A 15,826-nucleotide genomic window follows, 5' to 3' on the forward strand; every position below is an offset into this window, starting at 1 on the left:
CACACCACAGTCCGTCGGTCATCCGGTGTTTCCTTAAAGAACCTCCAGACTTCTGAAAATCTAGCCCTCGCCGCAGGAGCCCTCGCCACGGGAGCTTCACTAGTTGACACATTTGGCGCTGATGCACCAGCTCTGGCCCTGCCTCTCCGTCTGGCCCCACCACTGCCTCTTCCAACCTGTTCTGGTCGAGGACTCTCCTCCGTCTCAGAAGCACTGTGTTCACCCGGCCTATCAACCCAGCTTGGGTCTGTCACCTCATCATCCTCCGATCCCTCAGTCTGCTGCCCCCTCGGACTTCCTGCCCTGACAACAACTTCCCCACTGTCTGACAACCGTGTCTCCTCATCGTCGGACACCTCTTTACACACTTCTTCCACTACGTCAAGAAGGTCATCATCACCCACAGACTGCGACTGGTGGAAAACCTGGGCATCGGAAAATTGCTCAGCAGCAACCGGACAAGTGGTTTGTGACTGTGGGAAGGGTCCAGAAAACAGTTCCTCAGAGTATGCCGGTTCAAATGCCAAATTTTCCTGGGAGGGGGCAGACTGGGGGGGAGGAGGCTGAGGTGCAGGAGCTGGAGGAGTGCCGATTTCGGTGACATGGGTGGACTGCGTGGAAGACTGACTGGTGGACAAATTGCTCGAAGCATTGTCGGCAATCCACGACATCACCTGTTCGCACTGTTCTGGCCTCAACAGTGCTCTACCACGAGTCCCAGTAACTTCAGACATGAACCTAGGGAGTGTAGCTCTGCGGCGTTCCCCTGCTCCCTCATAAGCAGGTGGTGTCTCACCCCGCCCAGGACCACGGCCTCTGACCCCTGCAGTAGTTGGACGCCCACGTCCCCGCCCTCGTCCTCTACCCCTAACCCTCGGGTTAAACATTTTGAAAATGAGAGTTATAACTTGAATTTTTTTTTAAACTTTTTTTTTGTTTTTTTTGTTTTTCTTTGTGTTTTTTAGTTTTTAAAACCAAACGATGCTATCCTATTGCTATGGCTATTTTCTAGCCAAGTATGAAAGCACACTGCTATGCCAGATGAGATGACGCTGAGTTATGAAAAAAATAAACGTAAAATAAAAAAGGAAATGGCAGACTGTGCCTAATTGAAATACAACCCCGGGCCCTAATAAATTTTCCCACTTCGGTCTTTGCGATGGATATGTGCGTCACTAAGCGCAAAACACAGTGGTTGCAAGTCTCACTCCAAATTGCTCACAATTTGCTAGTAGATGCACTGCAGCAAGTACAGCCACCAGCAGATCAACCAGAAATCAAATATATATAACGCTACTGTAGGCGTAAGTAAGCCGTTTGGATTCTCCTATGGCTATTTTCTAGCCAAGTATGAAAGCACACTACTATGCCAGATGAGATGACGCTGAGTTATGAAAAAAATAAACGTAAAATAAAAAAGGAAATGGCAGACTGTGCCTAATTGAAATACAACCCCGGGCCCTAATAAATTTTCCCACTTCGGTCTTTGCGATGGATATGTGCGTCACTAAGCGCAAAACACAGCGGTCGCAAGTCTCACTCCAAATTGCTCACAATTTGCTAGTAGATGCACTGCAGCAAGTACAGCCACCAGCAGATCAACCAGAAATCAAATATATATAACGCTACTGTATGCGTAAGTAAGCCGTTTGGATTCTCCTATGGCTATTTTCTAGCCAAGTATGAAAGCACACTACTATGCCAGATGAGATGACGCTGAGTTATGAAAAAAATAAACGTAAAATAAAAAAGGAAATGGCAGACTGTGCCTAATTGAAATACAACCCCGGGCCCTAATAAATTTTCCCACTTCGGTCTTTGCGATGGATATGTGCGTCACTAAGCGCAAAACACAGCGGTCGCAAGTCTCACTCCAAATTGCTCACAATTTGCTAGTAGATGCACTGCAGCAAGTACAGCCACCAGCAGATCAACCAGAAATCAAATATATATAACGCTACTGTAGGCGTAAGTAAGCCGTTTGGATTCTCCTATGGCTATTTTCTAGACAAGTATGAAAGCACACTGCTATGCCAGATGAGATGACGCTGAGTTATGAAAAAAATAAACGTAAAATAAAAAAGGAAATGGCAGACTGTGCCTAATTGAAATACAACCCCGGGCCCTAATAAATTTTCCCACTTCGGTCTTTGCGATGGATATGTGCGTCACTAAGCGCAAAACACAGTGGTTGCAAGTCTCACTCCAAATTGCTCACAATTTGCTAGTAGATGCACTGCAGCAAGTACAGCCACCAGCAGATCAACCAGAAATCAAATATATATAACGCTACTGTAGGCGTAAGTAAGCCGTTTGGATTCTCCTATGGCTATTTTCTAGCCAAGTATGAAAGCACACTACTATGCCAGATGAGATGACGCTGAGTTATGAAAAAAATAAACGTAAAATAAAAAAGGAAATGGCAGACTGTGCCTAATTGAAATACAACCCCGGGCCCTAATAAATTTTCCCACTTCGGTCTTTGCGATGGATATGTGCGTCACTAAGCGCAAAACACAGCGGTCGCAAGTCTCACTCCAAATTGCTCACAATTTGCTAGTAGATGCACTGCAGCAAGTACAGCCACCAGCAGATCAACCAGAAATCAAATATATATAACGCTACTGTAGGCGTAAGTAAGCCGTTTGGATTCTCCTATGGCTATTTTCTAGCCAAGTATGAAAGCACACTACTATGCAAGATGAGATGACACTGAGTTATTAAAAAAATAAACGTAAAATAAAAAGAAACTGGCAGACTGTGCCTAATTGAAATCAAACCCCTAATAAATTTTCCCACTTTGGTGTTTGAGGTGGATATGTGTGTCACTAAGAGCTAAACACAACGGTAGCAAGTCCCCCTGCAAATTCCTCACAATATGGTACTAGCTGCCAGCAAGCCCAGCCACAAGCAAATAAAAAAAAAAAGTATAACGTTATTGTAGCCCTAAGAAGGGCTGTTGGGTTGTTGTAGAATCACTCCTGCCTAACAGTAAGCTAATAGAACACCCTAACGCTTTCCCTGACCAGCAGCAGCTCTCTCCCTAGCGGCATCCAGACAGAGAATGATCCGAGCAGCGCGGGCAGCGGCTAGTCTATCCCAGGGTCACCTAATCTGGCCAGCCAACCACTGCTATCTACGTGTAAGGGTACCATGTCATGCTGGGTGGAGTGCAGAGTCTCCTGGCTTGTGATTGGCTCTGTTTCTGGCCGCCAAAAAGCAAAACGGCGGGAGCTGCCATTTTCTCGAGCGGGCAAAGTATTCGTCCGAGCAACGAGCAGTTACGAGTATGTTCGCTCATCTCTAGTTGCCTGCAGCCCACTGCATACCCCTGCTGCCTGTTGATTTGGACCACAATCAGAATATTTATTTGTACATGCCTCCAGATGTTAGTTTCTGACTTTCTTAAAGGGGATGTCCACTTTCAGCAAATCATTAATATTGTTTGTGTAAGGAAAAGATATACAACTTTCCAATATACTTTCTGTATCAATTCCTTATAGTTTTTGAGATCTCTGCTTGCTGTACAGCTATAGAAAGCTTTTATGTTTACCTCCAGTGGATAAAAATCTGTCCATGGTCATGTGATGGACACTCAGGTACAGGAGCTGTTATTATCTCATGAGAGTAATCATAGATGTGTGATATAACGAGCCGTTCACCTGCATGTCCATCACATGACTATGGACAGATTTCTATCCACTGGAAGCAAACAAAGAAGCTTTCTAGGGGAGGCCAACAAGCAGAGATCTAGTAAACCATGAGGAATTGACACAGGAAGTATATTGCAAAATTGTATGACTTTTCCTTACACAAAACATATCAATTATTATCAATTAATGGACAACCCATTTAAGCCTAAATCCTGCTACCAGCCTCCTTGCAACTGATGAAGAGGGAGCTCCTCCCTTAAAAACGCGTCATCCTCATATTAATAAATAAATTATTCTGCCTATGTGGAAGTGGGGCCTCGGAGTACAATTTTTTTTTTCAGAATTTTATGAAGCCCTACTGGACAATACTATCCAGGTTACAGGACAGTGTGCAGCCATCACCGCTATAGGCGCACCATCTAGCCTATCTGATGTAATCCCCCACCTATTGGGGCCCAGGACACCTGTGGGCTAGTCCACCCAATTCAACTCCACTAATTACTCTATGGGAGCGCAATCTCTCTTTTTCTATTTTCTCCAAAAGAGGAAAGAGTCATGTAAGAAGTGCTCTGAGGGGAAGCACTACTGGCTCATTTACATATTTAAACATATTATTATTTTTTAAATGGAAGCGCCCTAAAATCAGGTAAAGATAGACAGTTCAAGGATTGGGGTGCTTATCATGTGTAATTTGATGATAGATTTCCTTCAAAGGGAACGTGTTACCAGATTTACTAATAAGCCTAATAACAAGTTTTTAACACTATTTTTAGCTAAATAAAATCCATAGTTCCTATTCCCAGTAAATGAAGTTTGTAAGTCTACATGGCACCCTGCCTGAAGAGCAGGGTGTCCCCAGGAGGTGTGCTATTCATGGAATGCAGTGTTTCTATCACCTCATGTCAGCAAGCAGGTCGCTCCTGCCCCTACCATGGACTGATGAGTCATCCTTTGCACTGTACTGCAGAAGGGAGGGGGGAAGAGCAGGCATGAGCTGAGAGAAACAATGGGGGTCATTTACTAAGGGCCCGAATTACGTTTTTCTGACGTGTTTTCCGAATATTACTGTTTTTCCCTGAATTGCCCCAGGTTTTTGGCACACACAATCGGATTGTGGCGCATCAGCGCCAGCATGCATGCGACGGAAATCGGGGGCGTGGCCGTCGGAAAACCCAACGGATTCGGAAAAACTGCCATATTTTTTTTTTAAAAATGTGTCGCTTGACACACGCTTACCTGCACCCGGCCTGGCTTGGTGAACTCCAGCGGACCTCGGTGGACTTCAGCGCAGCAGCGACACCTAGTGGACATCGGGCGCTGGAAGACACGAATCCTCCACAGAGAACGCGCTGGATCACGATAGGACTGGGTAAGTAAATCTGCCCCAATGCCTTGCATGATAGCACACGTCCTTGGGGCAGTATGCCAGGTAAGCTTACAAACTTCATTTTCTAAGGGATAGGTACTATAATGTTTTTAGCTAAAAACAGCATGAGTTGGCATAATGCTATGGGAACTTGTTGTTAGGTTTATTAGTGAAAATCTGGTGTCAGGTTCCCTTTAAACTTGCAGTCCACAGCCTTCTCCCCTTCAAAGATCTCACACAAAACATCTTTCATATTTTTAAACTTTCAACTCGACAAGCTCAGTGTGAACTATGAATTCTAGAAAACTAAAAGAAAAGTTGCTTAATTGCAATTTGTAAATATTTTATTCAGGCTACTCAAAACTTGTGATGATTCTGGAGTGCTAGTTATTACTTTTATTTTACAGGAACAGTGTGTGATCTTCCTAATATTGACAATGGAAAGATTGCTCAGTACTATTACATATTCAAAAAGTTTTATTTCCCAATGAAAGAGGAAAAGAAGTTAACTGTATCTTGTTCAGCTGGATACTCATTTCCGTCTGGAAGACAAGAGGATGAAATCACATGCACATCAGAAGGATGGGAACCCCCACCCATATGTCTCAGTAAGTTTAATAGGATGGCATATATTCCAAGAAAAGACACAATGATAAACGCCTAACGTAAAGATTTTTTTAAAAACAATACTTCTGGAAAACAGATAACAGGCCACACTTATACTCTATACTATAGTTCAGTTTTACATGTTTTCATACATATTTTTGTGATATTCAGGAGTTGGGTTTTTTCAGACATGCATTTTTTTCATGGACACATGCACATTTTGTGGACCCCTTAAGAACACAGGTTTGTTTCCCTAATTTTTCGCTCTCCAACATCCATAACTTTTTCATTTTTCCATGTACAGAGCTTTGTGTCACAGCCGTGTCACAGCCTATGTTTTGGCTAGTTATTTTGTCATATTTTATGGTTAATGGGTGTAGGGGTGTAACTTAAAGGGCAGTGTCAGGGGGCCGGGGTTTCTGGAGTATTGTGTGTATATTGAGGTGTGTATGTGGCATTGTATGTATGCGTGTATTTGCTGTATGAATGTGTATATGTGATGTGTATAAGCTGTATGGCTGTATATAAGGTACTTTATGAATGTGTGTATATACTGTGTGTATATATACTGTGAGTGATTGTGAGTATACAAATATGTATATTTTCTGAGGGGGCTCATTCAGATGTCTGCCATGAGGCCCTCCCTCTCCTAGTTACACCCCTGAGTGTGTGTACCTTTGGGTAACTGTTATACACATAACCCTTTGCTGCAGGAGAACTAGTTGCTGCTTCCTCTTGAGATAGCCCTAGTTTTGCTTCTTTTGCACCCAGTGGTTTATGCCACATCAGTTTGAATTATTGCGGAATTATTTTAATATCTCTAATAAAAGTGATGTTTTACCTATTCACCTGTCCGGATACGGGTCTATTTTGACTGCCATTAGGCAGTTTTGTCAAAAAACTTCTGTATATCCAGTAAAGCACCGAATACACTGAGAGTCCTTCCTTCAAATCCATCCCTCCATCCTGTGTCCTAAACTGTATAAAAATCAACCTAGGGGTAGACTTTATGCTTTTTTTTTCCCTTTAAAGATACATTTTGTGACAGTTACAAAATTCACACTAAATTCTCTTTGGAATGCTAAAAATGTGGCATGAACTTAATTGAGAATATGCTGCCTAGAACAAGAATGCTGCTTTGTGTCATGGTACTAGAATCCCACAGGATCCAGGGCTATATTATTTTTACTAAGTTACTCAATGACTAGTCTTTTACCAGCCCATAGCGCATATGCCTTTGTTGACGTCTAAAGTTCATGTATTGAAGTGGCAGAACCGCACCCTGGGGATATTGAGAAAGGTAAAATATACACAAACAATAGTTACTGCGAAAGAAACCTAAGATTTGAATGAATATAGTTATCAGAATATTTATTTTGCACTTTTAGAAAAGGAGAGGAAGATTTTAAAGATTGAGAGGAGAAGGTTTGACAACCAAGATGGGGGGAAGGGGAGTAAAGAGAATTGGGCACATTTACTAAGGGCCGTGCGCCAGTCGGACTTTGCATGCTTTTTTAAGTCCAAACTGCTTTAACAGGTATTTAAGATGTCTCTGCGCCACATTTGTGTCACACGTGACCCTTTTGTGGCACAGCTGCACTAGTCTTCAAGCAACACAAATTAGGAGGCGTTCCCGTGCTCAGTCGGACCATGCGCCAGATTGAACATGCAAAGTCCGACAGAATTGTGTTGCGCGCACCATAATGAAGGTGCACCAAAAAAGAAGTGGTTCACTCTGTCAGAGCAGTGCAGGGGGTGCCAGATTCACCAAGAACATGCGCCAGAAATGCTGAATCTAGCGCCCTCTGAACACTACACAAGCAAACTGCATATAGTGCAGTGTGCACTGTTACTAGTAAATGAGCCCCAATAAGTGCAAAATCTGCTCTGGAGTGGATTTAGTTGTGCAAAATGTGCAATGTGGAAAATAACTAATGTAGCTAATATATTTAATCTGATCATATAGGACCATAAACATGCGAATGTCCTTGTTTGTTTACCAGAAAGATGCATCAAACCTTCAATTCCAAATGGAATTTTGCATAATGCAAAGGAGTTGCATAAAACATTTGACACAATTCAATACAGCTGCAATGCAGGCTTCACAACCACAAATGGAGGTAAAGTTGAAACAATAAACTGCACATCTGGAAAATGGCTGCCACCCCCAGGATGTCATCAAATAACTGGTATGCATTCATAAATTTATGTTGACCCGTTAGGTCATTCTTTCCACTGCTATTCTTGTGAGAGTTGTTTTTTGTTGGCTACGTTGTATTTCTTATGGCACTGTTATAAGTAAAACTAAATTTATTGAGCACTTTGTTATAAGCGTTGTAAAAATGAAAAAAAAGTCTAGGTATCCTCGCATACATCAAGCTATACAACCATCACATAAGTTATCATATTCGTTGTGCAAAATAACATGTCAGAATTGCTGTTAACAAATAAAAATTTATATCAATCTATTACAGCAGCTTATTTTCTCCAAAATTGCACTAATGAAAGTCAGATATTCCTGCAAAGCCCTCAAATACTACTTTCAACAGAATATTACAACTATATTACAAGATGCACAAAAATATATATGATAAAATATATATATATATGTGTATATATATATATATACACTCACCGGCCACTTTATTAGGTACACCATGCTAGTAATGGGTTGGATCCCCTTTTGCCTTCAGAACTGCCTCAATTCTTCGTGGCATAGATTCAACAAGGTGCTGGAAGCATTCCTTAGAGATTTTGGTCCATATTGACATGATGGCATCACACAGTTGCCGCAGATTTGTCGGCTGCACATCCATGATGCAAATCTCCCGTTTCACCACATCCCAAAGATACTCTATTGGATTGAGATCTGGTGACTGTGGAGGCCATCTGAGTACAGTGAACTCATTCCAGCTTTATGACATGGCGCATTATCCTGCTGAAAGTAGCCATCAGGTGTTGGGTACATTGTTGTCATAAAGGGATGGACATGGTCAGCAACAATACTCAGGTAGGCTGTGGCGTTGCAACGATGCTCAATTGGTACCAAGGGGCCCAAAGAGTGCCAAGAAAATATTCCCCACACCATGACACCACCACCACCAGCCTGAACCGTTGATACAAGGCAGGATGGATCCATGCTTTCATGTTGTTGACGCCAAATTCTGACCCTACCATCCGAATGTTGCAGCAGAAATCGAGACTCATCTGACCAGGCAACGTTTTTCCAATCTTCTACTGTCCAATTTCGATTTCGGATTTTTGTGCAAATTGTAGCCTGTTTCCTGTTCTTAGCTGAAAGGAGTGGCACCCGGTGTGGTCTTCTGCTGCTGTAGCCCATCTGCCTCAAAGTTCGACGTACTGTGCGTTCAGAGATGCTCTTCTGCCTACCTTGGTTGTAACGGGTGGCGATTTGAGTCACTGTTGCCTTTCTATCAGTTCGAACCCGTCTGCCCATTCTCCTCTGACCTCTGGCATCAACAAGGCATTTCCGCCTACAGAACTGCCGCTTACTGGATGTTTTTTCTTTTTCGGACCATTCTCTGTAAACCCTAGAGATGGTTGTGCGTGAAAATCCCATTAGATCAGTAGTTTCCAAAATACTCAGACCAGCCCTTCTGGCACCAACAACCATGCCACGTTCAAAGGCACTCAAATCACCTTTCTTCCCCATACTGATGCTCGGTTTGAACTGCAGGAGATTGTCTTGACCATGTCTACATGCCTAAATGCACTGAGTTGCCCCCATGTGATTGGCTGATTAGAAATTAAGTGTTAACGAGCAGTTGGACAGGTGTACCTAATAAAGTGGCCGGTGAGTGTATGTGGTATTGTTTTCATCTTATTGTAGACTTATCAGACCAGAAAATTAACTTTTCACATTATTATTTTATTTCTTTTCACTCACAGAAAGAGTTACTAAAAGAAATCATTAGTCATACATTGCCCAAAATGGATGTATTAAACACAGTAACCTATCCCACAAAATAAACAAGCTAACATACAGTTATATTGATGGGAAAAAGGGGCTCTTGGTATGCATTTACAATAAAAAATGGATCAGTCGTACAGGGCTGAAACAGACCGATCCTGTATAAATCTTGCATACAATAAATCCTGCATAAATAACTTGTTAACTTTGATATTTTGTTTGGAGATACCATATATTTATACATGCTCCCTGAAGAGTATATAGGGTGAAAGGCATAGTTACAGAATAAACATATTGCGACCCCAGTGTGCCAAAGTTTTCCTCTGTCCATAGAGTGTGGCATAGATGACATTAATTTTCCTTTGAGTTTTGTGTGTGTTAACTGTGACTATAGTTGCTGCTGTGTTAGGATTGATTGCACCACACTCCACTCTCTGTGGCCCAGAGCGATGGATGGTCAATCCAGTCAGCTGCTCGGGGCAGAGTCCAGTAACTCTTTTATATATCTGCCCAGTTCCATTACATCTTGCTGGTTCTACTAGTTTCCTCATATCTTTTCTCATTTCCTGCTAGTTATTACTTTTTGTGTATCCGACTTATTCTACATTTACTGAACCTCTCTCTAGTTATTAGATTCTGTTCTTTGCCTCCATCTTGTTTTCAACCCATTTTTTTCCAACTGAACTTGTTTGTCTCTATCTGTTGCTTGTTCCTCTGTGTTCTTGTGTGTATGCTGGTCTGTCTCGGGCTACATCTTACATATTTGCTCCACCATCCAGCAGCTACCAGATGAAGTATGTTCCCCCTATCAACTTGCAGGGTCTCTCACGGTCTCTCTGTTAGCCCTTATCAGGCCAGTAAATCTGTTTTAGGCACAGCTGTAGCCTGCAGGGAAATCGCAGGGTGAGTTCACCACCGCTTACCCAGTTTGACAGCTTGTGCAAAATCTGGTTGTGGTTGTGTTGTATGCTGGACAGGTATCTGACAAACACTTCACAGATGCGGTATAGAAGGAACAACACTTTGTGGTAGCTAGTACAGTATTTACACAATTCTATGGTACAATAGGAAAAGATTTACCTATTAAAGACTACAACTGATGGAGATGTCTTTACATATCTTAGAATTTACAAAAATGTGACTAGAACAAGCCAATAACATATATATTTATGTACTAGATATCTGTGAAACACCTCCTCTTACCAATGGTTATTATGTTACAACGAGGAGGACGTTCCGTGTTATAGAGACTGTACAATACCAGTGTAATGAGGGTTATTACACTGCTACTGGGACCAATGCAGACTGGGTTGAGTGTCTCCCAAGAGGCTGGTCTTCTACCCCCAGCTGCACAAGTAAGTTTAACTGATTTCCATAAATTCCATATGTTTACTATAATATATTAGTAAGTTGAAAATTAGCTTTTCCCCAAAAAAATCTTTTGACTGTGGTGTTTGGTACTGCCACTTACTGCAGGTAAAGGAACAAATTTTATATGTATGGAAGTTTGTAACTGCAGCAGAGCTACTTTTTAATCACCATTCGATTGTCCTTTGATAAATATGATATTGCAGCTTGTTACTCACCTGGTTCTGGTAAGGGTTTTTATGCCCAGATATTATGTGCTTAGTGCTTAGTACAAAGCACAGTCCTTGGTAACAAAGAGTGCCAAAGGCCCTTTAAATACGTAAAGAATAAGTTGTAAAAGGAGAGAGCCACAGCACCGAAGAGTAAAATTCAAAGAAGTCCAGGCATAAAAAAGCAACATTTTGATTCCAATTAGAATTTTTCTTGCTTGAGAAAGATTCAAATTGGAATCAAAACGTTGCTTTTTATGCCTGGATGATGTACCAATAAAGACTTCTTCAAATTTTATTCTTCGGTGCTGTGGCTCTCTCCTTCTACTATGCTTTATTTGGAGTTTTGAAAGCCAGAACTCTCAGCTGCGAGCACCATCCCCTAGGAGGAACTGTTGTGGAAGGCTGTCCTACTTTTTCTATTTAACCCCTAGGCGCACCAGGACGTTATAGTACGTCCCCGGGGCTAGATGCTTAGCGCACGGGGACGTTCTATAACGTCCTGCTTCTGGCACCGGCTCACGAACGGAGCCGGTACCAGAAGCAGCGGCTGTCAGCTGTCTAGTACAGCTGACAGCCTGCGCTAACACCCGCGATCGGAGCCGGCTCCGATCGCGGGTGTTAACCCCTTACACGCCGCGGTCAAACATGACCGCGGCGTGTAAGGGTGTTTGCGTTGTGAATCGGATCCCCCGTGCCGCTTACCGGGGGATCCGATCCATCCCTGGGCAGCTCCGAGGACTGGCATGTGCCCCGGAGCTGCCCGGTCTCCATGGCAGCCAGACCCCTTCCGGGTCTGGCTGTAAACTGTCTGAGCATGCGCAAGCTTGCTCAGACAGTTTACACTGCTCTACAATAAAATAGTATTGTAGAGCAGTGTATTGGACTTAAACCAGTGATCAGAGCATCACTGGTTTAAGTTCAAGTATGTATAAGTAAAAATATGCAAAAACACTTAACACTACACATTATAATAAATAAAAAATAAATACATAAAAATATAAGCCCCTAAAATGTCACTTTCCCATAAAAACACTTAATAAAGTATAAAAAACACAAAAACACAAAAAACCCCGCATATTTGGTATTGCCGCGTCCGTAACAATCTGTATAATAAAACAGAATCGTTACTGGACCCGCACGGTACACGCCGTAGAAAAAAAAACGCAAAAACGTTCCGAAAAAAGATAATTTTTAATTATACCCTATCAAAAAATGCTCTAAAAAGTAATTTAAAAAATGTTATGCACTCCAAAATAAGCCCACTAAAAAGAACAACTCTTCTCGCAAAAAATAAGCCCCTAACCAGATTTGTCAGCCGAAAAATAAAAAAGTTATGCATATGAAAAGATGGTGATGCTAAAATGAACAAGATTTTCTCCAAATTGGTTTTAATTCAGTACAATTGAATAAAATACACAAAACCCCCACATATTTGGTATCCCTGCGTCCGTAACAATCTGCATAATAAAACCGAATCGTTATTAGATCCGCAAAGTGAACCCCGTAAAAAACAAAACAAAAAAAAGCTCCAGAAAAAAGATCATTTTCAATTAATACCCTATAAAAATGCTCTAAAAAGGGATTTAAAAAATGTTATGCACTCTAAAATAAGACCACTAAAAAGAACAATCCTTCTCGCAAAAAATAAGCCCTTAAACAGATTTGTGAGGCAAAAAATAAAAAAGTTATGCATATGAAAGACGGTGATGCTAAAATTAACAACATTTTTGCCAAATTTCTTTTTATGCAGTAAAAATGGGAAAAAAATAAAAAATCTATATAAATGAGGTCTTTTTGTAATCGTGGCGACCCATAGAATAAAAATCATATACTATTTTTATGGTATGGTAAACGGGCAAAAAAAAAAACCCATAAAAATCTTCCTGAAAAGTGATGATTTTCATTTCCTCCACCAACAAAGAGTTAATAAAATCTCACCAATTAGCCTATAGATTCCGTATAAATTACGTACCAGAAAAGTGCATCTCATGTGGCAAAAGAAATAAGCCCCTATAGGTCCACATTAAAAAAAGAAAAAAATTATAGCCTGTACAATGTGACATAGAAAATCTGCTCTGGATGGCGCCTCCTTCCCTTCTATGCCCGGCCGTGCGCCCATACAGCAGGTTACCACCACATATAGAGTATCCGTATACTCGGGAGAAATTGGGTAACAAACTTTGTGGAGCCTTTATTCATTTAATCCATTGTAAATGTTTAATTTTCCACCCAAAATGAGTGTATTGTGAAAAAATATTACAATTTGCAGACTGCACCTCCATTTTGTTTTAACCCCTATAAAACACGTAAAGCGTTAACAAACTTCTTAAAAGTGGTTTTTCATACGTTGAGGTGTGTAGTTTCCACAATGGGGTAATTTACGAGTCTCACTATTATTTAGGCCTCTCAGTGTCAATTAGAAGTTGAGCAGGTCCATCTAAATGCGGGTTTTGGTGATTTTACAAAAAATGTGAAAAATGATACCTAAATTCTGAGCCTTATAACATTCTAGTAAAATATGTGGAATCTTAAAAAACCATGCCAACATAAAGCAGACATTTGGGAAATGTAAGTTATGAATTTATTTGGGAGCTATGACTATCTGCATCAAAAGTAGAGAATTTAGAACGTTGAAAATAAAGAATTTTTCCAATTTTTTCCAAATTTTGTTTTTTTTCATAACTAAACACAAAAGATATCATCCAAATTTTTAAACTAATTTGAAGTACAATGTGTCACGAGAAAACAATCTAAAAATCCCCTGGATATCTCATAGCGTTCCAAAGCTATAACCACTTATAGTGACACAGGTCAGATTTGAAGAATGGGGCCGCGTCCTTAAGGCCAAAATAGGCTGTGTCCCCTAGGGGTTAAAGAATGAGTTGGAGATTTAACTCCCACTAATTTAATACTGGTAATATAAGAAATGGCAAAAATATAAGGCCAAGGACAAGGAAGAATTCCTTTGAAGTATTTTTCTTTTCTTTCAGCTTGGTTATCTTTTCATGTTCAAAAATAACAATGTATTGTTAACTGCCTTTAAACTAAAATGTCAAAAGATCAATAGTGCGGAGGATAATAATCTTTGTAATACACTTTGTTAAAGAAATATGTATATGTGTCCTTATTTTTCTGTTAACTTTCTTCCTCATTTAAAGGGGTGCTACCAATTGGACATTCACATTTAATCAAATTCATATACAGAAATGTCTTTAATTGCATGTTATTTAAAAAAAATTACCTGCATGAAGATAATTCACCATAACTGTTGTCATATGGTCCCTTAGAAATGAAAAAGAGCTCTCCCTGAATATGCTGGAGTGATTGTAAAAAGAAACAAATAGTTTTTGCATTTAATGGGTGGACCCTACGTTGGGGTCCAGATTGCCACCCACGTTGCATGGTGTCTCCTCCATCTGTCCTGACGCCTTCGAATGTTGTGGGAGAAGGGAAGTTCCATGGCATATCATCTCTCCTGGACAACCTGCTCTCCGGAAGAAGTTTCTAGGGACCAAGAAGAAGAGGAGGGGGCCAATTGGGTGCCCCCGCGATTTATGTCTCGGATCGCGGGCACACCCGTGCCCCTCTCTGCTGCAGCATACCACGGTCCCCAGCCCACTCTTATCTCCCTGCAATCCCTTTCTGCTCCCCACTAGGTCGCACGCGCGCCCCCGCTCTGAAGGGCACGTGCAACGGCACTCTAAGATTTAAAGGGTTACCACATCACTGATTAGCACTGGCAACCCCCTGGTTTCCTTAAAGGCCGGCTGTTCCCCTGATTCCCTGCCGGATCTTTGAGCTCATTGCCTTAGAGAAAGCTCCCTTGTGTTGTTCCCTGTGTTCCTGTACCTGCCTTTCCCTTCTTTTCCTTACCCTTTGGTAAGTTCTACATGTTACTATCGGTGGTGTGCAACGAGGGTGTTGCCTAGGGAGACATTTGCAGTGATAATATTTCATTAGGCATCTACTTAAAAAGGAGGGGCATCAAGGCACTCAGAAGTCAGAACATGGATGTTGACCAAAGGGATGTCCTTGTTCTGACCACTATTCATGAAGACTCCTACACACCCACCCCTGTACAAGGTACAAGCACTTCTGCCAACAAGCCACACTGCATACCGGCTTACAATAAATGCATGGGTGGGTGCTGAAGCCATACAGCAACCTATGGGAAATGAAGAAATGGTACAAAATACTGTCCGTGTACAGTACATTGTACAAATAGCTTGTTCCAATAGGGGCATTAGGAAGGACACTTTATACTACCACAAGACCTGTGAAAAATGACAAATTTTGAGTTGGTCCCCTGGTATATTCTACCAGCTTATATGCAACGCTCTCACAATTTACATCCAACTTTCCCTGTGAATTCCTTTCAGTAAAAGGAATTATATTAACAACTGCTAAGTTGCTCACTATAGCCCTTGAATATTTCCTTGAGGGATGTAGTTTGCAAACTAGGGTAAGTTGTTGGTTTAACTTTTTTTAGGTTTTCTATTTCTTTCCAAGCCTCTGGATTTGTTACCACATCCTTTATAATTCTCCAGGTTCTGGCTGAAATACACATGGTGCTTTATCATTCCAGAGCCCTGTTGTATTTTCTGGCTAGCATTTAGAATTACATGTTGGGTTCTCTCATGACAGAAACATGGCTTCCCAAGCAGCGACCTGACATTTCACAGTGGCACAA

General features: G+C 41.4%; 1 protein-coding gene across 1 annotated transcript in view; it reads left to right on the plus strand.

The window, feature by feature from the left end:
- Positions 1 to 15,826, plus strand: part of LOC140105138 (coagulation factor XIII B chain-like) — a 32,083-nt gene that overhangs the window by 3,046 nt on the left and 13,211 nt on the right. The window contains exons 2-4 of the mRNA XM_072129068.1: positions 5,427 to 5,627; positions 7,629 to 7,814; positions 10,735 to 10,911. Of these exons, the coding sequence (XP_071985169.1) occupies positions 5,427 to 5,627; positions 7,629 to 7,814; positions 10,735 to 10,911 (564 nt within the window). The remainder of the gene's footprint in view (positions 1 to 5,426; positions 5,628 to 7,628; positions 7,815 to 10,734; positions 10,912 to 15,826) is intronic.

This window comes from Engystomops pustulosus, chromosome 10 (genome assembly GCF_040894005.1).
Source record: "Engystomops pustulosus chromosome 10, aEngPut4.maternal, whole genome shotgun sequence".
Lineage (NCBI taxonomy): Eukaryota > Metazoa > Chordata > Amphibia > Anura > Leptodactylidae > Engystomops > Engystomops pustulosus.